At 33.5% G+C, this 26,113-nt stretch overlaps 1 protein-coding gene across 8 annotated transcripts in view; it reads left to right on the forward strand.

Moving 5' to 3' along the window:
* Positions 1-26,113, forward strand: part of DENND1B (DENN domain containing 1B) — a 260,436-nt gene that overhangs the window by 207,731 nt on the left and 26,592 nt on the right. For all 8 annotated transcript variants that reach the window (XM_063647586.1, XM_063647606.1, XM_063647618.1 and 5 more), the window contains 5 exons: positions 7,835-7,925; positions 14,722-14,762; positions 15,493-15,561; positions 20,106-20,162; positions 21,048-21,155. In XM_063647586.1, the coding sequence (XP_063503656.1) occupies positions 7,835-7,925; positions 14,722-14,762; positions 15,493-15,561; positions 20,106-20,162; positions 21,048-21,155 (366 nt within the window). The remainder of the gene's footprint in view (positions 1-7,834; positions 7,926-14,721; positions 14,763-15,492; positions 15,562-20,105; positions 20,163-21,047; positions 21,156-26,113) is intronic.

A 26,113-nucleotide genomic window follows, 5' to 3' on the forward strand; every position in this document is an offset into this window, starting at 1 on the left:
AAGGCAGTCTGTGAGCACAGATGGAGGAGGTAGGTAAATGTGTGACTTAGAGCTTGTAGAATTTCTCTTTTAATTACTTTGGTTTTCTCTTTTTTGGTGAAATTAGGAAGCAAGATCGTCAACTGAAAGAGAATGGGAGAGGTCGTTAAACATTTAAGGAGAAAGAAGATAGGACATTGTGAAATGGATGGGGAGAGTGAATGGAGTGACTGCAAAGTAAAATAGAATTGCTTGGTATTCAAATCCTATTGGAGGTTGAGGTTTATAAATTTTGAGTGCAAATAGTCATGGCTGGTGGGATTTTCTCCTGATACTTGGAGCCTCCCACAGGCCTACTGAGTACCTGCCTGTTCCTACTCCAGTGTGGGTATTTACTCTAGCTATTCCCTTTGCCTAGAATCCTCTTCTCCCATTAAACCTCCTCATGGCTTTGAAGACTTGGCTTAAATGCTGTCTTCACGAGACCTACCCTGACCACACTATTTAAAATAGAAAGTTCCTTGGCCTAGATTTCCTAACTTCCCTTAGGAAGTCTATCTTATTCTCTAACACTCATCACTTTCTCACAAGTATGTGAGATGACTACATCATTTGTTGTTTCTTATTTCATGCTATAACTCTCTTCGCCTACCTCCACTACATGTTTAAGCATCACAAGGGCTTGGATTTTTGCCTGCTTCATTTATTCCTGTATTTCAGGTATCTAGGAAAGTGCCTGGAATAAAGCATATATATTCAGTGAAATATTCACTGAATAATATAATTAGTTGATTCTTTTGGTCTGGTGATCATAAGTTTCAGCAGACTAAATTCTTTAGCACATTATTTAATGTCAATTGATATATCCTTGAAAGTAGTATTGTTGTCTTATTACTGTTATTTTAGGTTATTAGTTTTAATAATACATTGCACTGAGTGGGCTCTTAATACTCTTCATAGTGTTTTCCTGTTCATGATACCATGGTAGTCTAATTTAGTATACTGGAGCCTGATAGTCATCTCATTACCTAATGGCATAAAAATAACAATTTATTTCTATTCTTCCACATACTTAGTTTTCTTAGTTTGAGCTGACCTACCTTACTTATTCCCACTTGTTATAGGCAGTTTGTGTTTATATATAGCTACTAACTGAATGGCTTGCATTTAGCAGGTGTCTATAAATATCTGTTGATGTAATTTATTGTAACACTTCAGTATAGTTTTCACTAACCTGTCAAGGTTTACTGAACATTTCTAAGAAGAAATATTTAAATTAGACTACTTATTAAATTTTTAGCCCAGAGCATTATATACAAAGGCAAATTTTAAAGATTCATAAGAAATTAGTTTATTTTTGAAAGCAATTTTTTACTGTATTTAGATTTTTTTCCTTAAATTGCTGATTGATTTTTAAAACTATTTTTCTCTAGCTCTCAAGACTTGAATCTATTAGTTACCTCTTATCGTTGTACCTAAGAAGGGTTTCTAATGTGAGATAAATTTCTGAGCCATGGTAATGTTTCCTCCAGGCTGAAGAAGGAATTTGGGTGTGTAGATTTGTTTATTGTGTTGCTTCAGCACTTCTGCAGCTTTGCTTCAGTAACAGGATTGCCATGTTAGCACAAAAAACAACACTGAATCTTGCTACTTCCTCAGCTCGGCAGAGAATTGCACCACTGCCTCATCTCCCTACCAGAATCTTTTTTATAAGGATTTTAAAAAGATCAACTATTTCTTTTAAAATGATACTAGAATCCTGAAATTCAATTGTCATAGAGTTTTGATGGAGTGATTGCAATTAAATATTTATATAACATGTGTCTAGACCACTAAGGGAATTAGAACACTGATAATAGCATAACTTGTTTTAGGATTTTTAGACTCAATGCTGGAAATACACTAACTGGTAAATAACTAAAGAATGGTAAAAGGCATATGACTTATCTCTTAGAGGACATATACATTCCTACCAGTTTACTGGCAGCTATATTGAAGTGTAATTTGTGACTTTGATCAAAACATATTCTTTATATTTTTTGGAAAGAAGCCTCCTATGGAGTCTATTCTTTATATTACATATTTGAAACATTCATTTTATATTTAATTGTATTTAAAAAATGAATTTGAATAGTGAATGTTAATTTTCATTTAACAGTATTACTTACTGAAGTATATTTAAAGCAACAGATAATTGCTTTAAATTGACTAAGTGTCGTATTAGGTGGCTATTTGAAGATAAAAACACTTTTAAAATTGACTCAGTGTCCTGTTAGGTGGCTATTTGAAGATAAAAACACTTTTAAAAACCTTAGTGACATCAATATCAAAAAGAAGAGCCAGAAGCAGTTTTGCTGCTTGAAAATATTTATCTTGTAACCTGTCACAGTACTTTAAGATCATGTCATAAGCAAGGTTGAAAGGAAACCTGCAAACCTGATGTAACGGACCTGTGATTGAAAACTAGGGGGTGGCCTCTGGTGTTATGTAACATGTATATTTGTTTTTGTCCATGGTTCCTGGCTCATAGCTCCTAAAATCCTTGACATCTCCAAAAGCAAAAAGATCATGTCATAAAGATTAACAAAATCTGGTTCTTGCAATTGTTGATGATTTAGAGGGAATAATGTCATTGATCTTGAGAATTACATATATTATTATTTAAATCAATTTTATCTATTTATAATTTGTGAAATTATGGAATCTATACTATGGGATAACATCTATGAATTTTTGTAAGATTTCCAGTTATGTTATTTATGTTTTGGTGTGATTAATTAACATGTTTAGATCTAGATTTTAATTTTTTTCTTTTGGAATAAAAAGAAATATTAAAATTTATATAAAAGCATCTTCTTAAAGCAAATTCTTAAGTTATTTTAAAAATCTACTTGCAACCTCATTTTATATCTATGTCACTTTTATTGTTATTAACAATGTTATTTGTCATTACTTATAATAATAAACTAATTCTTTCAAAGCTTATGTCTTCCAATTACCTGTAGATATGTGTTTACTAGATGAAATAGGTAACTGTTTATCAGGCAACATGTGATAGCACATTATAGAGTCACAGCTTTTCCAACAGATTTTTTTTATTAGTTCAAAATTATTTCTCTGCATCAGTGACTAAAAATGTTCTTATCTCTTTTACTTATTATGAAATGCTCCAGAGTTATTAAAGTGGTATAACCATGAACCAACTCCACTTGGGGGAAAAATAGCTGTTATTGAATAAAAATAGAAAAAGGTGTTTGAAAAACTGTTAAATTCAGCATCCTTCTCATTAATAACGCTTCTCAGTTTATTCCTGGATGTCTATTTATATGCATCTATATATAATATATGTATGTATATGTATGAAATCAATCTTTTGTTATAAGAACAAACATTTTCACTCATTATGTACATTGGTGTCTGCCACTGCCAGGATTGTTTGCAAAGTCAGTGATAACATGTGTCATTTTACTGAGTGATTAATTTCTATTGGCTCAAATCACTAGGTTAGTAAGACAAAGTAGTTACTCATACTCAAAAATGCATAATCAGTAAATAGTTTTGGGATTTATCGCTTTTTAGACTTGAACTGTTCCACTTATTTCTGAAATGGTTGGATTATTTCCAGTAAATACAAAAATGAAAACCTTTTAGCAAGTCTTCTAGTCTTAATCTTTTAGAGCAAATTAAGTCCTTTAAAGGATGTCTTAGTTTGTTCTATTTGTCAGTAGTGTATTACTTTCACTTTATCATTTTGCTTTCACTTTATTTTTTAAAAAATTATAACTAGCCCATCAAATTAGATCACTTTGATTTATAATAACTGTGTTACAAATGTGTGCAAGTCAAATTCTGCATGCATTTTAAACCACCTTGTTTAAAAATTACCATTATGTATAGCAAAGATGCCAACATTGTAAGTTCCTAGCTTTGATCTCAAGATAGAATGAAATGAATTAGTTCTATGCATTTTAATTATTTAACTTTAAAACTGAGTAGAAGTATATGAACTTCAGCATTGTTAAAGTGTACTTCAGTCTTTCCACAACATTTACTCAGTTCAAACTTTACGGCAGGTATTTTGCCAGGTATTGAAGATGCATACATGACAAAGACAGTGATCCTTCCCTTGGGAAACTCATAAAAATTTGACAGAGATAGAAAAGGTGATGGTACTGGGGAAAGTGGACTTTATTATTTAGCATTTATTGGGTGTACACAATGCAGACACTTTGTATTATTTTAATTAGCTCTTGCAATACCCCATAAGGTATTTTTATTACTCCCATTTAATAGAAGGAGAAATAGTCTTAGAGGTGACAAGTGGCCCAAGATCATAAAACTAGCAAGTGGCCGAGTTGTGATGCAGGCCTTTGATACTCCACACTCCATGTTAATTTATACTATAGGAAACCTTTTGTATGCCAAGCGTAATGAAGATGTGAAAATGGGTAATGTATGGTCCCTGTCCTCAAATAGTTCTAAGTTTTGTGAGAACAACTCGTGCTCTAAAAAAATCTAAGATTCCATTATTTTAGGCTATGTTTATTTAAACCTATCTTACCACAGTTTCACTCAAAAGCATTAGATGATGATAAAAGGATGATTAAACCACATTTTTCCATTAATAGTTGTTTTCATTCATTCATTATTTTAGACTCAGAGGTACATATGTAGGTTTGGTACATGGGTATGTTGCATGATGCTGAGGTTTGGGCTTCTAATAATCCCATATCCCAGATAATGAACATAGTACCCAATAGGTAGTTTTTCAACCTCTGCCCCACTCCCACCTTTCCCCACAATTTGGACTCTCCAGTGTTTATAGTTCCCATCTTTGTGTCCCTATATACCCAATGTTTACTTCCCACTTTTAAATGAAAACTTGCAGTATTTGATTTTATTTCTGCATGAATTTGCTTAAGATAATGGCCTCCAGCATCATTTATTGGTTGCAAATGACATGATTTCATTCTTTTTTATGGCTGCAAAGTATTCCGTGGTGTATACGTACCATGTTTTCTTTATCCAGTCTGCTGGTAAAAGGCACCTGGGTTGAATCCACGTCTTTGCTATGTGAATAGTGCTGGGATAAACATACAAATGCAGGTGTCTTTTTGGAGGAATTATTTATTTTCCTTTGGCTATATACCCAATATGGGGATTGCTGGATCGAATGGTAATTCTATTTTTAGTTCTTTGAGAAATGTCCAAGCTGCTTTTCACAGGGCCTGAACTAATTTGCACTCTCACCGACAGTGTATAAGTGTTCCCTTTCTCCACAAACTCGTTAACATCTGTTACTTTTTGGCTTTTTAATAATAGTCATTCTGACTGGTGTGAGGTGGTATCTCATTGTGGTTTTGATTTGCGTCTCTCTGATGATTAGTGATGTTGAGCATTCTTTCATATGTTTGTTGGCCACTTATATCTTCTTTTGAGCAGTGTCTGTTCATGTCCTTTGCCTGATTTTTAATGGAGTTACTTGTTTTTTTCTTGTTGGTTTAAGTTTCTTATGGATTCTGGGTATTAGTCCTTTGTTGGATGCATAGTTTGCCAGTATTTTCTCCCATTCTGTAGGTTGTCTGTTTACTCCATTGATAGTTTCTTTTGCTGTGCAGAAGCTCTTTAGTTTAATTGGGCCCCAATTTTCAATGTTTGGTTTTGTTACATTTACTTTTGAAAACTTAGTCGTAGGTTATTTGCCTAGGCAAGTGTCTGGAAGGGTATTTCCTAGGTTTTCTTCTAGGAAGAAAGGTTTTAGTTTGAGGTCTTACATTTAAGTCTTTAATTCACCTTGAGTTAATTTTTTTTATATCTTGAGATGTAAGACTCCAGTTTCATTCTTCTGCATATGGTTAGCCAGTTTTCCTGGCACATGTATTGAATAGGGTGTCTTTCCCCATTACTTATTTTTGTCAATTTTGTTAAAGATCAATTGGTTGTAGGTGTGCAGCTTTATTTCAGGTGTCTCTATTCTGTTCCCTTGGTCTGGGTAAACCACATTTTGAACATGAATCTGTTGATTCATTTTCTATTCTTTCTTAATTTTTTCTGTAAGAGATTTTTGTATCAAAGTCTTATAACTCGTGTTACTGCTATTAATTATCTTCCCCCCCCCTTTTTTTTTTTTTTTTTTGAGATGGAGTCTTGCTCTGTTGCCAGGCTGGAGTGCAATTGTGCGATCTTGGCTCACTGCAACCTCCACCTCCTGGGTTCAAGCGATTCTCCTGCCTCAGCCACCCGAGTAGATGGGACTACAGGCATGCGCCACCACGTCCAGCTAATATTTTTTGTATTTTTTAGTAGAGACGGAGTTTCACCATGTTGGCTAGGATGGTCTTGATCTCTTGACCTTGTGATCCCTCCACCTCGGCCTCCCAAAATGCTGGTATTACAGGCGTGAGCCACCATGCTCAGCCTATTAATTATCTTAAATTGCTGCTGAGGAATATTGTATTGTCCTATACAACTCATCTTAATTAGTTTTGTTCATTAACCGTTCAAATAGAAAACCAGGGAAGTATCTGAGTTTTTCTTTTTAAAGACCAGCTACTTTATTTTAGTTCAGGTAAAATTTAAATTTCTAGGGTAAAAAATTATGGTCAGGATTCGTTAGTTTTTCGATGGAGCTCAACGTTTTAATCCATCTTCAAGTCCTCCTTGCAAAAAGCATGTAAATCTTTCCTATGTTATCCCCTGCCTCTTAAGCAAGGAAGACTTAAAGATAATTCATCATAATTATGGATGGAGTAAACCACAACATATCAAATTCTAGGTGCCGCAAATCAACAAACTAAAAGGTAACCAAGTGCTAGTAATACGTGTGTGTGTGTGTGTGTGTGTGTGTGTGTGTGTGTGTGTGTGTGTATAATCATTGATTTTCACCTTGGGTTGGTCATATAAAAATACCCAGGATACTTTTCAAATGCAGCATTAATACCGTGAGATTCTGATATGCTATGTATGTTGGAACAGGTAAGGACTGGAGCAGAACAGGCAATGGAAGATAGTCTCCAGGGTATCTGGATTTCTGCACTTTGAAAAAGATCTTTGGGTGCTATTGATAGTTTCAGTTTCCCACTCCTCCAACCTCTTTTTTAAGAACACTGAAAAATATTGCCTAAAATAACCTCATGCATGTCAAGTCAATATGCATTTACCTCAACTGTATTTAACTTAATAATCATAATTCTTGTCATTCAGTGAGAATGTATGCCAGGAACTATGAAAGTTGTATTGATTTTATTGTAAATAGTTAAAATTATTTGGTGCTCTATTATGCTTTAGAATATAATAGTTTAGACAAGTAATGTTTTATTTTACTGAATGAAGTTAATAAGCTGAAAACAGGTAATGTCTAACATCTCACAGATACTTGCTGTGTCACATTTCCTAGGTTAATCTAATTTGTTGTTTGCAGCAACACCATGAGGTAGGTACTGGGAAAACAGGCCTAGCTGGGGAAGACAGAGCCCCATGGGTAAATGGCTTGGCAACGCAACAGTACCTTTGTACAAACTCCTCTGCAGAGATTGTGCATTGAGCAACCTATCCAGAGCCTATGATCTTTACTACTGCACTTTGCTATTTTTTGCTGATAAGTTAGAGTTAGACTCTTTGCTGTACATTTGCAATTTAATTAATTAGCTGCTGTTTACTGAGCACCTGTTCTTTCCATTGTTTGAGAATTTTCGTGTGTGTGTGTATATATACACCATATATGTGTAATTTATACAAAAGTCTGTTATTAATGTTTTTGATGTAAGTAAAAATCTAACCTTATAAAATGAAAAATTAACATTTTATTGGATAACATTTTATTTGATACATTTTATTTGACACTTTTTAATTCTAGTTTATCGATGGTCGACTGGCAAAACTAAATGCAGGAAGGGGTTTCTCTGATGTATTTGAAGAAGAGATCACTTCAGGTGGCTTTTGTGGAGGTAAAGACAAGTTACAATATGATTATCCATTTTCTCAATAACAATTATCTTGGTCTTTGCACTTGTGTCTGATAAAACCTATTTCATAAACAACTAATGATTTTCTCCTAAATATGTAATGTCTTAAATACATTTTTCGTCTTATAAAAGCTATGGAATTAGCTTATTTTGCCTGACATCTGTTACTCAAGGCATTAAGTTGGCCTCGTGAATTGGTAGCTGTTGGCCTGGATAATCTCTTAATATTGCTGGAAATTAGTAATACAGAAATCCAGTCAACTCATATCTTCCTGTCTTTCCTTCTGAATAGTAGCATTCTCTGCTAGAAAAACTACTAGTGATGGTTATTACTGAGTATGAATTTAAGAACTGAGGTTATGATTGGTAATACAATCCAAAAAGAAGGGTCTGAGCACCAAAATTCTTTATACATATTTAAGTAACTGTATTATTACTATACAAATGTCTTTACCTTTTTTACTTTATAGATCACTGCAGCGTTAGGAAAGTTTCCAGTTTACCATTCCATAAGTACAATTAATCCTTCTAGTGTAAATGATCAAATACTGTTATAATTATCTAGGCAATTAATAATTTACAAACTGATATTTTTGCACGATTGTTGTGGTGTATAGTCTTGACTTGCAGAGCATTTTGCTTGAGTCCTTGCAATGTCCTGTTCATTCATTATTTGCTGAGTGCTTACAACGTATTAGGCACTGTTCTAAATATTAGGTGTACTAAATAGTGTGTTAATTTTTGGCCTGGTATAATAGCAATTTTTTAAACTTCTTTGTATGTTTGTTTTGAGGAAAAAAAATTTCAGTCTATGTGTAAATGAATAGATGCTGGAATTCAGAAATGAAACATGGAAAGACAAAACATAATAAGTACTCATCTACACATTTCACAAAATTTAACGTTATTTTTAAGATTCATTTTCCCACCATGAAAATATAGAAATCATTGAGATAATTGGTTCATTAAAGGAGGTACAAATGAACTCAGTAGTTGTGGACCTTTGTCTGATGTAAGTATAGCATTTCATTGAAAGCATTTAGCTTGGGGAAAAGTTAGTTTGCTTGACTCAGCAAGTACGCTGAATGTGGAATCATTCAGCTCCTTGCTTCCTTCAGTTCATGGGTAAAAATTTAGCTTCAATGGAACTTTTGTGTTAAAATAACACTTTTTTACTTCTCAACTCAGACAAGCAAAATTTTGTCAGCTCATGGACAAGTTGCTTAAGGCATCTATTCAATATTTACATAACTGCTGTCTCATTATCTTTATGACCCGTGAGGCTAGTAGCTTTTATAGAATTGAAGATGACATTTTGTGACAATAAGAGGCTAGAATTATGATCCTTTTGTACAGTTAAATTCTGTAGTCTTAACCATTGGTCCAGGTACCTCTGTAATAGAGTAGAGATAGGTGGCTTTTCTGGTGGGAGGGCCCAGTAAAATTTTTCATGAAAAGCCTTATTGTTTAAAAAAGATTAGGAAAATATGATTACTGACTAGTATCTGACTTAGAAACTGCTGCATTTTCAGTACAACTTAATGCCCACTACTTTGTTGTTCTTTATTAAAATGAAAAGGTTTTGAACTCTTATTTTAATTTGAGAGAGCCAGTACTTATCTAAAAGGAAAGCCTAATTTGACAAATGTTAATTCCAGTGAGTACAGCAAGAAAGTCCCTTAGAAATTTGTGCCTGTCAAGCATTATTTTTAAATTATTCTATGTTATGTTATTATATACATAGACTTTTTTTGTAGATGAAAATAAAGCAAAATGTGTTAGGATTTGAAATAAAAAGATGACTAATACAATAAAAATTAGCAGTGTTCTAACTATTAATTAGAAGATATCCATCTATCTAGGGTGTGTGTGTGTGTGTGTTTATAAAATGGTTCCTAGAGGTCAGTTCCAAACACATGTCATTCACATTACCCTTGTGAGAAAGAAGAATATATCGATGTCATGAAATTAACCTGTTCTTCAAAGAAGTAAACTGATCTAACTTTGTTGTTTCTCTGATAATAATAGTAATATAATAATTGGTCATATTTATTGAGCACTAATATGTGGCAGAAACTTTCCCAAGAGCTCTACAAATATTATCTCATTTAATCCTCGCAACACCCAAGGAGGTACTTTCTTTTTTTTTTTTTTATTATACTTTAAGTTTTAGGGTACACGTGCACAACGTGCAGGTTAGTTACATATGTATACATGTGCCATGTTGGTGTGCTGCACCCAGTAACTCGTCATTTAACATTAGGTATATCTCCAAATGCTATCCCTCCCCCCTCCCCCCACCCCACAACAGTCCCCAGAGTGTGATGTTCCCCTTCCTGTGTCCATGTGTTCTCATTGTTCAGTTCCCACCTATGAGTGAGAACATGCGGTGTTTTTTTGTCCTTGCAATAGTTTGCTGAGAACGATGGTTTCCAGCTTCATCCATGTCCCTACAAAGGACACAAACTCATCATTTTTTATGGCTGCATAGTATTCCATGGTGTATATGTGCCACATTTTCTTAATCCAGCCAAGGAGGTACTTTCATTACCTCATTTTTATTGAATATTCAGCTCAATAATTTACTCAAGGTCACACAGCCAGTAGTGGCCAGAGTTTCAATTCCACATGTGTCTATGTGGCTTCAAAGATACACTGTTTTTTATAGTAGATTTTCTTAATGCAAAAACATTCAGTAAACAAGAGTAATACTTAACCCTTTCCTACTCTGATTGAATCAAAGCAAAATTCTCATCTCTTTTGAATTTCTTGTAGATTTTTTACACATAAAGTCCTAGAAAGACCACTGTGGCAGAAATTAACATTAACTAAAACTAGGAAAAAATTGTGTTCCTTTAAGCAACAATAATTAGGAAATTTCAGAGAAACATCTATTTTCTCCTCTTTATCATTGCAGTAGTAGTTTATACACTATTTTTGTTAATGCCGATGGTTATGATAAAATGAATATGAATATGATGGAGCTTTATCATTATTGTAGCTCTGATTAAAAATACACAGTGCAGGACAATCAGATAAGAAACATCTAGATTCACATTTGAATCTAGAACTGTATGGTTAAAGAATCTGTGAATACGTGCATTTTTTCAAAAACTGCCTCTGCCCTGTGAGCCCTCATCAGGACTATTAAGGAAATCCACGTCACACCTTACTCCTTCATGAGACCTTTGCAAAATCTTCAACCTTAACTTAAAAGGAAAATTTTAACTTAACTTAAAAGGAATGTGTGAAGGGAAGAGTAACCATGGAGTTTAAAAGATAATAAAACAGGACAGGAGTAGAACAAAGGATGCATTTAAGTAAACACAGCGTTGGTCTGTGAAAAAGCAGGTAGGGAATATTGAGTAGTTAAGAACATATTCTTTCTTTAAATACTTTTTTTCATTTAAAATAAAACTAGTTTTTACATTTACATCAACTTAACTTTAAATAAGAGAAATATTTTCAGATTCATTTTATGAGGAGTGTGTGGTTACTCTCTATCACTAGCATGTGTTTCTTCCTTAGTTTACACATATAATCTGATGAGTCTTTTATTTGTTCATTTATTTATTTTTCCGTTCTTATTTAGTTTTACTGACTAAGGTATCAAAGAAATTTGAAGAAGTGGTACGTAATATCAGTTTAGTGGCATTTTTCTGGCCTTGTTGAACAATTTAGACCAATTTACGTTTTGAGATAAATAAGTACAAATTACTGGAATTTAAGCAAGTACATTTGAAGAGAAAGTCTTGGCATAAATGAGAAATAGATATTTTGTCATTGAGTGTGAGAAAATCACTTGTTTTATTAAGAAAAATAATGTTAAGAATTTCCTCAGTAATGCCTATTATTGCCATAATCCAGTTATTTTAAAAGAAAGATTCTGAGGGATTTCTTTAGCATTCAAATTAATTTTTAGAAGAATAACAGCTTTTTTCTAACACTACTAAAGAATAATGTGCTTTTCTCGTAAATATTGTGGAAATAGGAACCTTAAATCATAAAAGCACTAAAATTCAAAGGCACAATTAGCCCTTAAAACTTTTAAAATAGGAATCTACCTAAATTGTACCATGTTTTCCTAACATCGAAGCAAGGGACTTCTTCTTTGCCCCTATAGTATGAAATTTTAGATTATTACTGGTAATTCTATTAACCTTCTTTTTCAGGGTATTAGCCTTGAGCAGCCCCTTTCCCTTTCAAATATAATTGCTTTGGATGTGATACAGAGGAAACCCTGTATAACTTAAGTTTTAATCATATTTCATTTAGCAGTCTTAGAGGAAGTTTTTCAGAGTTGAAGGAATAATGAACCGGGGATTAAATTCCTAGATTCTTATTCTTTTTCAGTTGCTAGCCTTAAGAACATGGCTGAATAATACATCATCATAGAACCTCAGTTTTCTATTTTGGCAAATTATTTACAATAATTACAATCATTTATGATATTTCTTCAATATACTATGTACCATACTAAACATTGTTTAATCGTTATCTTTCATCCTCACAATAATCCTGAAGGACAATGACTATTATGCTTATTTGATGAAGAAGCTGATGCTCAGCCAAGTTAAGGACCTCATCCCAAATCACATCCTTCACAAAGATAGAGTAGGCCTGAGCTCCAAAGTTCCATTGGACTCCAAAGCCCACTCCCTTCTCATTGAACTGACTGCTTATGGCACGTTTCCCTATTTTACAGTAGAAAAATACATTTCAAATAATGTAGATAAAAACATGCGATGACTTGTACAGAGCTGAAAATTAGCTTCTTTATTCCTCATAGTTCTAAATAAGACCCTAACCTTTCTACAATAGTTTGAAGCTTTTATGATAGGTAGTTTCTTTGTGGTTCAGAGGTTTAAAAAAAGTTGTTTTTTGGATTGACAAAGGTTACAGAATGCTAAAGTGGTGTTTCTTCTTCCACGTTCTTACATTCATTTTGGGAAAATAATTAAAACACTTTACAGAATACTATGAATAATAACAAAGTCTTAAATATGTGATTTCCACTCAACCATTCTTAGTAGAGAAGTCAAAAGTATGTGAACTGATGAGAGCTTTTTAATACAGAAATAAACATATATGAATAATCTGGATGAATAAAGATCTGTGGGGGTTTTTTGTTGTTGTTTAAAAAAATCTCCTTGGGAAATAAATTGGTAGAATGACTTGGAATGTTTTATTATTTTACAAGGGAAATATACTTTTAAAAGTTTGGTCAAGCCAAATACCACGTGAAACTCATACCTTTTAAACAGGGCAACTTATTTGTACAAAGGTTATTTTAAGTAGTTACATTTTGCTGTAGTTATTTCACAAGTTAAGAAAAAAAAATTTGTCTTCATATTTCATCCTCCAGAAAAGGTGCAATGCTGAGTTTTGAGTAGTCAGAGATGTTTTTCAGAATAAAAATTGTTTTTTGATATTTCTTTTAAATTAGAGTAAGATTTTAAATATAGAAGTGAATCCAGAGCTGGACACTTCTTGCCTGATGTTGATTAGGGATGCAAAGATAACAGCTAGAAAGAAATTTTGGGGCTGAGATCATTTTGTGTCTATTTTGTAAGAGCAAGGTGATACATCTTTTAAAATCCACAGCCTCAAAGTAGAGGAGAACAGTATGTTTTAGGGGTTCTTTGTATTGGATAGTGCCTGAGTAGCCACTGGGACTTAAAAAAAAAAAAAAAAGAGATGGGGTCTTGCCCTGTCTCCCAGGCTGGAGGGCAGTGGCATAATCTTAGCACACTGCAACCTTGAACTCCTGGGCTCAAACAATGTCCTGGCCACAGCCTTTCAAGTAGCTGGCACTACAGGTGGGAGCCACCACACCAGGCCTGGGATTTTGTTTTTTGATTGTGACTTTTTACCCCTGTGACTTAGGGAGTATTTAAGCTTTTAAACAAGAAGGTAGCTGAAATCTAACGGAGATCAGTTAATGGGAAAGATTAGATAAGTTGTATATGTATTTCTTTTTTTTACCTTCTGATATCATCTTATTGACTAAATTATTTATGAATTTGGAACCAGATATGTTGATTGCCAGATTTTATTAGAACTACTTTTCTTAGCGCTTGAACTTTTTCATAATCATGTCAACCTGTAACCTAAAAGCTGCATTTGCTTCACATTTCCTTGGGTAATAGTTCTCTAACTTACAGATTTACAACTAGAGGATATTTTCAAAACTAAAACTGCAAGTTTACCTTAAAATAAAGGTAGCTACTGATCTCTGTTAATTTAGCAGCTGTGGAAGAATGCTTTTTTGTTGCCAAGTTTCTTTGCATTTCTAAATTTTCTTCTAGTTTTTTAAAAGTTCTCTATGTACATGAAATACTATTTTAAAAACAAACAAACAAACAAAAAATAAACCCAATTGTGTAAGGGAGGCAAAGTTTACAAAGCAACATAGATGTTAAACACTGAAAAATCAGTTTGAAAAACATAAGAATTTTGTATTTCAAAAGAGAGGTTGGTTATATTTTCTCCTCTGAGGCTAATATTAAAGTGAAAGAAGATTGAACACTGTTAGCTTCATATATGGATGAAGAAAAAGTGATTCTCTGTTATTCCTAAAATTGCTAATTACTCTATTTCTAAGAATTAGAGCAATTTATTAGTTCTTACGATGCCATTGCTTTTATTGCTTCTTTTACAACATTGCATATAAAATTTGCCTACTAAAAGTTGTGCAAATACTAGTTCTTGATAAATTTTGGTTTACAGATTTATTTTTGATCAACCATTCCTGGCATCTCATTTTTATATATTCCAGGGAACCCGAGGTCATATCAACAATGGGTGCATACAGTCAAGGTAATCATAAGCATTCAAATGTTATTCTTTCACTCTAACATAAATGGAGAAATGTTCAGCAAAGGTATGCTGTTTATACTTATGCTGTTTATTTGAAATATTTGAAATGTTTGTATATTTTGTCACATTTTAAATATTCTTATTTTATGTTTATATTTTGATATTCATTAAGATAGTTTTTAAATGGAAAGTTTTGGTCCAAAGATAAATGGCTCATTTTGAAAAGCAAGATTTTACTGCCAAATCTTGGTTTTCTTATATTATTTTCCAGAAGAAGAAATTAGGTGGGTTAGTAGGATTTGATGGCAATTTTATAATTTGTGGTAATGTAGTTTTGTTAATATGATTTTTAAATATGAAACTTTCTCCCCCAGACTGAGACTTTATTTGCCCGATATTAAAACAGCTGATAAACTTGTATTTCTTTCTTGTTAAGCTTTAAATATATTCAAATTACTAGTCATATTGCTCAAGTCTACCTAAGCTTCAAGGAAGAAATGATTTTTAAGTGATGTATTATATCAACTAAAGAACAAAGTGGAAAGTGTACATTTTGTTTGAAATTATTATAGTACATAGAAACTTGAAAACACTGAACATGAAATAATTTGTATAGGTCTTTAAGTTGTGAGTAAAGCCCTTTTTTAATATGCAACTTACTGTAATACTTTGTTTTCAGGACATTTTAGCTAAAAGTTGTTGGAAATATGTTTCTGTTTTTCTTTTGCAGAAAGGAGGTGCACTGTTCAACACAGCAATGACCAAAGCAACCCCTGCTGTACGAACAGCATATAAATTTGTAAGTTTTTTTGATATTTAAAAATCCTATTTATGAAATTACAAAACATTTTCCTAGATGATAGACATATAAATTCTGAATATTTTCTGTTTTTCTTTTAAATCTAAAAAAAATTTAGGATTAATATTGACCAAAGCAAATTCAATTGTTAAAATTATAACATTGCATGCAGAGGGTAGTTTCTGTTATATAATCTAAAAATGATTCTCATTTTATTTCAAAGCTATCAGCAAAGTTGTGCAGCAAATTGAAACAGTTCTTGATGGGGTACCATTTTGTAAAATGTCATTATTTCATTTAACAACATTTTACATTCTTGCTGCGTACTTGTGGCTCAAGTAGAAAAAAAAAAGAAAAATATAGCGAGGTCTTTTCCCTCAAAGATGCATTGACTGTTTATTAACATTCTTCAGTGAGTCTCCAAGGCAAGCTTGTCCAACCCATGGCCTGTGGGCTGCATGCAACCTAGGATAGCTTTGAATGTGGCCCAACACAAATTCTTTTTTTTTTTTTCTGAGACAAAGTCTCACTCTGTCACCCAGGCTGGAGTGCAGTGGCATGATCTCGGCTCACTGTAACCTCTGCCTTCCAGATTCAAGCAATTCTCCTGCCTCAGCCTCCCAAGTAGCTGGGATTACAGGCACCCACCACCACACCCGGCTAATTTTTGTATTCTTAGTAGAAACAGGGTTTCATCATGTTGGCCAGGCTGGTCTCAAACCCCTGACCTCAAGTGATCTGCCCGCCTTGGCCTCTCAAAGTGCTGGGATTATAGGTGTAAGCCACTGCGCCCAGCCCCAACAGAAATTCTTAAACTTTCTTAAAACATTCCAAGATTTTTCTTGGAATTTTTCTTCTTCTTCTTCTTCTTTTTTTTTTTTTTTTTTAGCTTATCAGCTTTTGTTAATGTTAGTGTATTTTATGTGTGGCCCAAGACAATTCTTCTTCCTCTAATGTGGCCCAAGGAAGCCAAAAGAGCATGGACACCGCTGCTCTAAGACTTGCAGAAAAAAATAACGGGAATAATAGTAAGAATAATAAAGTAAATAATAAATGATAAAGTAAAAAAACTCTTTAATATGACAATTAAGACTCTTCAAAACCCAGACCCTTCATGTCTAGTTCCTTTTCCCCCTACTCCTCAGAACCTTCCATATCTCTGAAGATACTTAGCTACTCCTCATTTCATGAATGTAAGATACTCTCCTCTGCCCTTTGATTCTTGCTCAAGCCATTCCTATTAATTGGAATGTCAGTTTCTTGGCCTTTATCCACCAGTCAACACCAGTTCATTTTATAGGACTTAGTTCAGACATTATTTCTCCTGAAAAAATTTTTCTGAACCCTACACAAAAAAAGTTTATATACATATTTTTGTCTTCTCAACCCTACACAAAAATGTTTATATACGTATTTTTGTATCTGAAGGACCTTCTGTTTCAACACTTGTGTTGTCTGTGTACATTTCTCTCTTAATACTAGTCTAGTACCTTCTCAGGAGAGAAGCTAGTGGGTTGTGTTCAATAAATTTTTAAAAATTCAATAGGTCAGATATTTTATATTTCTAAAAGTATTTAAGGCAAGGGTTTTGATTTTGTAAGAATTTGTCTTCAAAAGCTTTTCTTGGTAAATGAGTTGATGTGATTGAATTAATAATAAAATAGTATATTTTAATAAAATTTTAGAACTTCTGTTATTCCTTGACTTAAAATTGTGATATGAATATGGCCACCCTTTCTGTTTAAAAATTCCATTCAAATATTAAATTTTATAGTAGAGAAGCTAATCTATAGAGTTGATTAAACAATACAGTCCAAAAATTATAATTATTTGATCCCTAACCATAAAGCCAAAGTAAGACAAGGTTATCATTTTCCCTTAGAAACCTCAGCCTCTGTGTTTTGTTTGGTTGTTCTATGGCTTTCCTAGGAAACGTCTCTGGTGGTTTAAGTGCAGTTTTTGAAGAGATTTTTTTTTACAATGAAATAGCACACAACCACCATGTGAAAAAGCAAAGTAATGTTGATCCTTGTTTCTCACATTCATTTAAGATTCTAAAAATGGTTTCACAGTCAATAGCCCTTCATTTTCTTCTGGAGCAGGCAGTTGAGGGTTTTTTTTTTGGCTTAGAGAAGTTGTATTGTTTTGCCAAATATGTGTCTTGCCTTAATTTCACTCACATTTTTCACAAAAGCACAGCAATGAAGCAAACATGTCCATAACCCTATTCATTATTTTAAAATTTATCATTCTAATCAGTGGAGTATTTTACTTTGAACCCTTCTCTGCAAGGAAGTAAAATCTTTTCAAATTAAAAATTCTATTCTTTGGGCCAGGTGCTGTGGGCTCACACCTGTAATCCCAGCACCTGGGAAGCCAAGGCTGGTGGATTGCTTGAGGTCAGGAGTTTGAGACCAGCCTGGCCAACATGGTGAAACCCCATCTCTATTGAAAATACAAAAATTATCCAGATGTGGTGGCATGCTCCTATGGTCCCAGCTACTTGGGAGGCTGAGGCAGGAGAATTGCTGGAGCCTGGGAGGTGGAGGTTGCAGTGAGCCAAGATTGTGCCACTGCACTCCAGCCTCGGCCACAAAGTGAGACTCTGTCTCAGAAAAAAAAAAAAAAGGATTCTACTCTGGAGGATTATTCCCTAAATTAATTTCTGGTGAATTAAGATCTTTAGAATATACCTAATCACTTTTATCATTTATCTTGTGATCATATCATCCCTGAATCAAGAGGTTTGGGGCAGGTAAGTCAGTCATTCTGTGACCTTTGTAGTTGTATCTAAAACTGATCTTTCCAGACTGCTCATTTTCTGAAATCCGTACTCTGAAATTCCTTCTTTGACCACAAATTGCTATGAGTAAAACTCCCAATTTCTGTTCTGTGGTATAACAGAATTTACTTACCTTGTTTTCTATAGACAGTAAATTTTTCAAAAGTAGGAATCATGTTTTTACCTCTATCTCATTTATTCAATAAATTATTTGAGTGCCTATCATGAACTAGGCCTTATACTCATCATTGGAGTTATAGCAGAATGTGAAGGTACAGTAAGAGATACTGTCCCAACTTTTATATTTGTTTTACTATCACTTTGCTCTGCACTTTGAACATACTACAGAAATACTGAATATGTGTTTGTCAAAGCAAATAATGATTCCATCCTGTTCTTATAACATTTTTATATATTTTTATAGTTAAAATTTTTTTCCTATACTTTTCATGCATATGTTTTTCTATGCTGATAGGGGCCAAAAAGAAAACTAGAGTTATCATACACACTTGTATAAATTTACGAATAACAGCAAAGTGGAATTCATATTTTACTTAGCTAAATGGTTTTCAGAGTCATCTTTCTCGTTAGGTCTCCATTTTAAATTATTAGGTCTCCATTTTAAATTATTACCAAAGCCATTTGCTTGGAGCATTTCTCTGGAGAATACTTGCATTTTGTTAAGCTTCAAATTGGTAAGTTGAAAAGGATAGAGAGAACGTATATCCTGTCATCCAGGTAATCTGAAGGAAGTCAGAGGAGGACATAGGACAACAATTATTTTAATGAATCAGTGCACTATGGAATTATAGAACCATGGAAGAGACTGACACTAGTAGCTTCAACTCTGTATACTAAAGAGCATCTGAAAAGATTAGTGTGATCAAGTGAATTCGAGGATAGTTAGCTAGATTACAGTCTCCCTGAGTCACTTTCCTTATTTTAAAATGTGATCATAGTAGTACTAATCTTAACAGAATTGTTGTGATAACTACCTAAGATAATGCATGCTAAGCACCCAGCACAAAGTCATATATTTAGGAAACAAAATAAATATGAATTCCTTTTCTCTTCTTTTTCACCTTTGCCACTGTGAGTAGGAATTTCTAGTGGAACAAAGGCTAAGGCTTTTATGAAAGCCCCCAGTTGTCTTTAGTTAATTTATACCCCACAGGAATCACAGCAGGATGTGAGAAACTCAAATGCTGGGGCCAGGCTCCCTGTGAAACATGAGGATAGCTTTAAATTGTTAAATGACTTTTAATTTTTACCAGAAAAACTATATATGAGATACCATTACATTAAGATGGCTCTGCTAATAAAATTCTGTGTCTGCCTGTAAAAGCTCTTAATAAAGCTTTGTAAAATTGCCAGAGTTTCTTCAAGTTCAAACATCTACCCAAATAATTTGCTGCTGGGATGTACTTTCTCTGTTCCTCCAGTTTATTACAGTTTTAACATTAGTAATCTGGTTTATTCCTTTTGTGTTCTTTATAGTTTAGGGAACAAAATAGTCTAAATGTTAGCCTTCATATGATACTTGTATACAAAGAAGAGACTAATGGTTTTACCAACTGATTTAGGTGTAATAAAATAGTAGGTGATATGTGTATCCCTGAAAATAGAGTGTTAGATTATAATCTGTTCTTTTTCTAAATCATATGAACAGTTAGTAATTGTCATTAAATTTGATCTTGTATACTTATTCTTTAAATGGTAATGGAACCATCCTGAGCCAGGCACATTTATTATCATTTTCTAGGCAAAAAATCATGCAAAGCTGGGACTAAAGGAAGTGAAGAGTAAACTAAAACACAAGGTTTGTCATATTCATTTTTTTCCATTTTACCTTGATTCTTGTATTAGTTTGAGGTTTATACTTACAAATTAGAAATTTGTGTTTTTAATGACATTTGAAATATGCTTAGCCCTTTGTTCAAGAATGTATTTTTTATACAAGCCCTCTGGCAACTATCTGCTATTCTGTATGCATTCACCAAATAATCTCTTTACTCTTTGAATATTTTATCACAGAACTATGGAAATCTTCAAAGATGTTTTAACAGGATGTATGTTTTCATAAAGTTAATTGCCTTGATATCACAATTGAAGTTCTTGCTTTATGCTAAGAATTTTTTTCGAAGATATCTTTTGTGTAGAAGTAACCCAGGAATGCCATCATTTGTTTTGATAGTCTCATTCCAATCGTAGTTACTTTAAAATGAAGAATGTTCTTAATTTACAAAATATTATGTATGTATTTAAGCTATGAATATTGCAGATATGTAAATGTGTGTATATGTGTGTTGATTTTAATTTGTATTTTCGCAGATTTTATTATCAGTTGTTATGTTTTGAATTTTTACCTTTGGAGAAAACATACTACTTAAATCTTCCAGTGTAGTGATAGCAAATTATCTTTATATAAGTTTTATTCAGATTATTCAAAGTAATCAAAGATTTTTAATTATTTTTATTAAATTAAATTTATCAATATAAATAATATCATTAACCTTATTTAATTAAATTTATTAATTTTGATTATAGAAAAATGCATTTTCTTCTTAAATAGATTCTTTACACTTAAAGCTGAAGTGTTATTTTGCTACTTGTATGTATATCAGATACTTTGTTTATTAATCTAATACGTTAGTAATAAAAGGAGTACTTTACAATTATTGCTGGTATATTTTTTCATGTGTAGGAAAATGAAGAAGATTATGGGACCTGTTCTAGTTCTGTACAATATACACCAGTTTACAAGTTACACAATGAAAAGGGAGGAAACTCAGAAAAGCGTAAGCTTGCTCAGGTAAGTAAGGTTATTTACTCTTCATTCCTCCACATTCTCAAATTATATAATTCCAATAAATTATTTAGGAACAATTTGGATCCATTAATTTTTTTTATCTTATAAGAAAACCTGCAGTATTGGTCAAGGGGAGGAGTAGGTGGAACCTGGGAAGGCTACAAGGGGATTGAGAGTCAAATGTTTCAGATATCAGTTTCTACATTCTTTGTTAGCCCATGCCCTCATAGATCTCATAGTCCAGTGAGGGAAAAGACAATTGAATGTGTGATTCTTATAGAGTGTGAATAGCTTGATGATAAACTGGAAGTCATAGGATTCCTTTACTACAAAAATAAAATCAATCTTATAGATGGGTATTTGGCCATTAAAATAGTCTATAGAAATTAAAATCTGAACTACTATAAGTCTAACCTTTTCTAAAGTTAGATTATTTTATTTGCTATAAATATTTAAAGCTTCTTTTTATATGCTGATGCTACTTAAAATATTGTTTCAAGTGACAAGAGTGTTCAGAATCATAGCTATAAGTGTTTCTGGTTTTTTTTTTTCATAAGTACATTTATGAAGGCTCTAACTAAACAAAATTGGTATATACCAAATCGTATCTTAAGTGGCCTTAGAAAACTAGCTTCAAAAAAGAATTCTTGAGTGGACTCTAGCTACAAAATTACAGAACTGGAAGTGGCTGCAAAGCTTCATTTATAACAGTTGCCAAGGTTTGCAGATGAGAAAGTTGATAGCTAGAATGGTCGCAACACTTGCCATAAGTCTCATAACTGATCAGTGGCAGAAGGAGGCGAAAACCCATCTCTGATGCTCAGTTAGCTTTCCTGGATAGCCAGGCACCGCAGAAGTATACATGGCCATAAGGTGCTTCCATGGGTCTTTGTCTTTGAGCCCATTTTGTGCTGCTGTACCAGAATATCTGAGGCTGGGTAATTTGTAAAGAACAGAAGTTTATTTCTCACAGTTCTGGAGGCTGGAAAGCCCAAGATCAAGGCACTGGCACCTTATGAGGTCCTTCTTGCTGTGTCATCCCATGGTGGAAGGCAGAAAGGCAAGAGAGATGAGGGGGCCAAACTCACCCTTTTATAACAGCACGAATCCCACCCAAGAGGGTGGAGCCCTCATGGCCTAATCACCTCTTAGAAGTCCCACTTCTTAATACCATTACAATGGCAATTAAATTTCAACATGATATTTTGAGAGGACAAAATTCAAACCGTAACAACAGTCTTTAAGAATGGGAAAGGATAGTGAAGCTGTACTGAAACTCCAGGCCTTTGTAAAAAAAATAAAAAATAAAAATAAAAAATCCCATTAATTCAGTCATTCATCAACACTATATGCCAGACACTTTTCTAGATACCAGGTATATATAAAAGGAAAACACAAAAATTCTCTGCCTTCATGGGACTATTTTTCTAACATACGTAGTATTTCCTTCTGATTTATTCATTTATTAAGCTGATATTTTCACATTAGAGTTGTGTAATTGTAGCATACTGACAGTCAATACTGATTGTCTGTTCTAAAATAAGCCCTTCAATAAAATAATTATTCCAGAAGTCAGAAACCTTTTCTTGTTACTGCTGTTAACTGGAGAACATTTATTAATGTGTGAACTAATAATGGATTTGCTATTGATTTTTCTGTTGTTTTTTTTCCCACCACTAATATGTTCAATTCTTGTCTGTTTTCAAGCTTTAACATCTCAAATACTGTTGTAAAATGTTTACTGGCTTAATATTGGAGCATTTAGGTTATCTTTACCATGGCGAGTAGATTTTCTGTGAAAAAGAATATGAGATCTTTGTTACCTATAGGATACTTTAAGATGTAAAAAAAAATGATTTATATTGGAGAAACACGTTTCCTAAATATTAGTTTCAAGTTACGACAACTACTATTAGCTCCTCATATTTTAATTAATTTATTTTTCATTACAAGTTGATGGTTTATAATTATACAAATTTATAGGGTCTAAAGTAATGTTATGATTCATGAATGTAATGTGGAATAATTAAATAAAGCTAGTTAACCTATCCATCACCTCAAATGCTTAACATTTTTTTGCGGGAAGAACATCTGAAATTTACTCTCTAGCAATTTTGAAATGTACAGTATTCTATTATTAATTATATTCACCATGCTGTAAAGTAGATCTAAAAAAAAATTTTAAAGTCTTCTTTCCTTTAACATGCATAGCATTTTTATGATAATGTAATTACAAAATACATTACTGATTTCTGTTTTTGTTTTCTGTTAACTTCTAGAGACAATTTCTTTTTTTATTATATATATTTAACATGTATAACATGATGTTTTGATATACGTATACATAACGAAATGATTACTACACTCAAGCAAATTAACACATCTATTACCTGTTTTTTTGCAAAGTAAGAACACCTAAAATCTATTCTCTTAGTAATTTTCTAGTATACAATACAGTATTATTAACTATAGTCCTCACACTGTACATTCTAATAGAGAAAATTGTATTAGGTTACGGAAAACCTTATAGAATAATGGGTTCCATTCAGTGTATACTTATACTAAGTCTTCAGGGCTACTATTTATTATCATTAATTCAGTTATCTGCATTGATTAGCATTTTATGGTTTACAGTAGACATGACAGCAATAACTATAGCAGGAATTGAGAGGAGGAGGGCTTATTCTTTAAGAATTCTAACATGATTTTCCTACTTGCTGTATAGGAATGTGTTAAACGTACATGTTTAGAATTGTGATGCAAATATTGATAATATCTGAATAACAATCTTTAGTTTTCAAATGATAAATATCTGAGTTTCAGGAAACGTGTATACCCAGTATATATGTTTCTTTTTATTCATTATGTGTCCCATTATATAAATAGGTAAATATATTTGTGTGTTGTATATATCTTTTTTTTTTTTTTTTTCCTCTGAGTCGGAGTCTCTCTCTGTCCCCCAGGCTGGAGTGCAGTAGTGGGATCTCGGCTCACTGAAAGCTCCGCCTCCTGGGTTCACGCCATTCTCCTGCCTCAGCCTCCCAAGTAGCGGGGACTATAGGCACCCGCCACCACGCCTGGCTAATTTTGTTTTTGTATTTTTAGTAGAGACGGGGTTTCACCGTGTTAGCCAGGATGGTCTCGAGCTGCTGATGTCATAATCTGCCCACCTCGGCCTCCCAAAGTGCTGGGATTACAGGCATGAGCCACTGAGCCCGGCCTGTGTTGTGTATGTCTTAGTAGCAACATATTTAAGAGTTCATATCCTGTCTACTGATATCTATTATAATTTAGTATTTTGCTTGCATTTTTTTCTATAATTGAAATTTGATTTTTTAGTTTCAGATTCACATATGTATTTAACAAAGAGCTAAATTTTGGGCCCCCTAGCAATTGTTTTCTGCTACATTTCACCCTTAATTTTTTTTTCCCAAGGCTTCCAGAGTCCATGCTATCTTGCATTACTAATGTTACTTCTTTGAATTGATGCTGAGTTTGTTACTACTTTGAAATGATAGCCAATTGGTGGCCAACAGTTTATTTATAAAAGCAGAGCAGGGTACGTTTACATTGAAATTATCATCAAATCCTTGATTTTAATTATTTAGTTTTAATAGTGTTAGCAAACTCACAAATTAAATAATATCAAGCCATTTATTATAAGGCTATAGGCATTCTTTAGGACATCTAATTGCAGGAATATATCTAGGCTTCTGGTAGGATTAGAACTAGGAAATGGAAAAAGTAATCAGGGAAGAATATCAACTTCTCTCCCTACTCATCTCATCTCATCTCATATCTCTCATCTCATCTCATCTCATCTCATCTCATCTCATCTCATCTCATCTCATCTCTCTATCTCTCTCTCTCTCCCTCTCCCTCTCTCCCTCCCTCTCTCTCTCCCTCTCTTCCTCTCTTCCTCTCTCCCTCTCTGTCCCTTTTCTTCTTCCTCTTCTTTTCTCCATCTTCCTCCCTCTCCCCTCCCCTGTTCCTTCATTTTTCTCCTCCCCTCCCACTCCCCCTTTAATGCTTGGCCTGTTCTTTCTGCTTATTTGTTCATTGTGTATTCTGTAGACTGGTTTTCTCAGCTTCTCTGTGTCCTTGACACAGATCTTATAGGCCTTCAATTGAAGCAGCCACTAGAAATGGATAATAATTCTAGAATCCAGTTTCTTAAGGAAGAATGTAATCAGCTCACTTGGACCAGGCATTAATCCTTGGTTCGATAAACTCCAGCCAGAGAGGCAAGGAGAGTACCATGTTACCGAGGACACAGGAAGGGCAGTAGGGGTGAGTGGGATGAACAAGGGAAACAGTTCTCAGAGAAGTGGTTTTAAGGACTGTGACAATATCTCACAAGATGTCTACTGTTTGTAATTGCTTCATACTATTTTGCTTTTCAAGGTTTCATTTACCTGCAGTCAGTGTGGTCAAAACATATTAAATGAAAAATCCCAGAAATAAATAATTCATAAACTTTTAATTACATGCTGTTCTGAGTATTATAATTGTTCTTTTTCAGTATCAGTTATTGTTGTTAATCTCTTACTGTGCCTCATTTATAAATGAAACTTTATCATAGGTATGTATGTTTAGGAAAAAACATAGTTTGTATAGGATTTGGTACTAACTGTACTTTCAGGCACCTAGTGGGGATCTTGGAACATATCCCCCGTGGGTAAGGGGGAACTGCTGTAATGCTATTTGCCAAAAAGTCATATTTGCAAAATAACAAAAACAGATCTGCATTTTTAAATGCCTGGATGCTGGGAATTTGTACCACAAATCTGGGGTTTGATAAGTTTAACGTCAGCCTACCCTAATGGATTGATGTTGCCTTAATTCTCTCCTGAGAATTGAGCCACTTACACTACCAAAAAAGGCTACAGGTGGAAATGAATTTAGGGTACTATATTTGCACATTGGGCAAGGAAACCAAAAGGCATCAGCCATACTCTGCT

The sequence above is a fragment of the Pongo pygmaeus genome, chromosome 1, assembly GCF_028885625.2.
Source record: "Pongo pygmaeus isolate AG05252 chromosome 1, NHGRI_mPonPyg2-v2.0_pri, whole genome shotgun sequence".
NCBI lineage: Eukaryota > Metazoa > Chordata > Mammalia > Primates > Hominidae > Pongo > Pongo pygmaeus.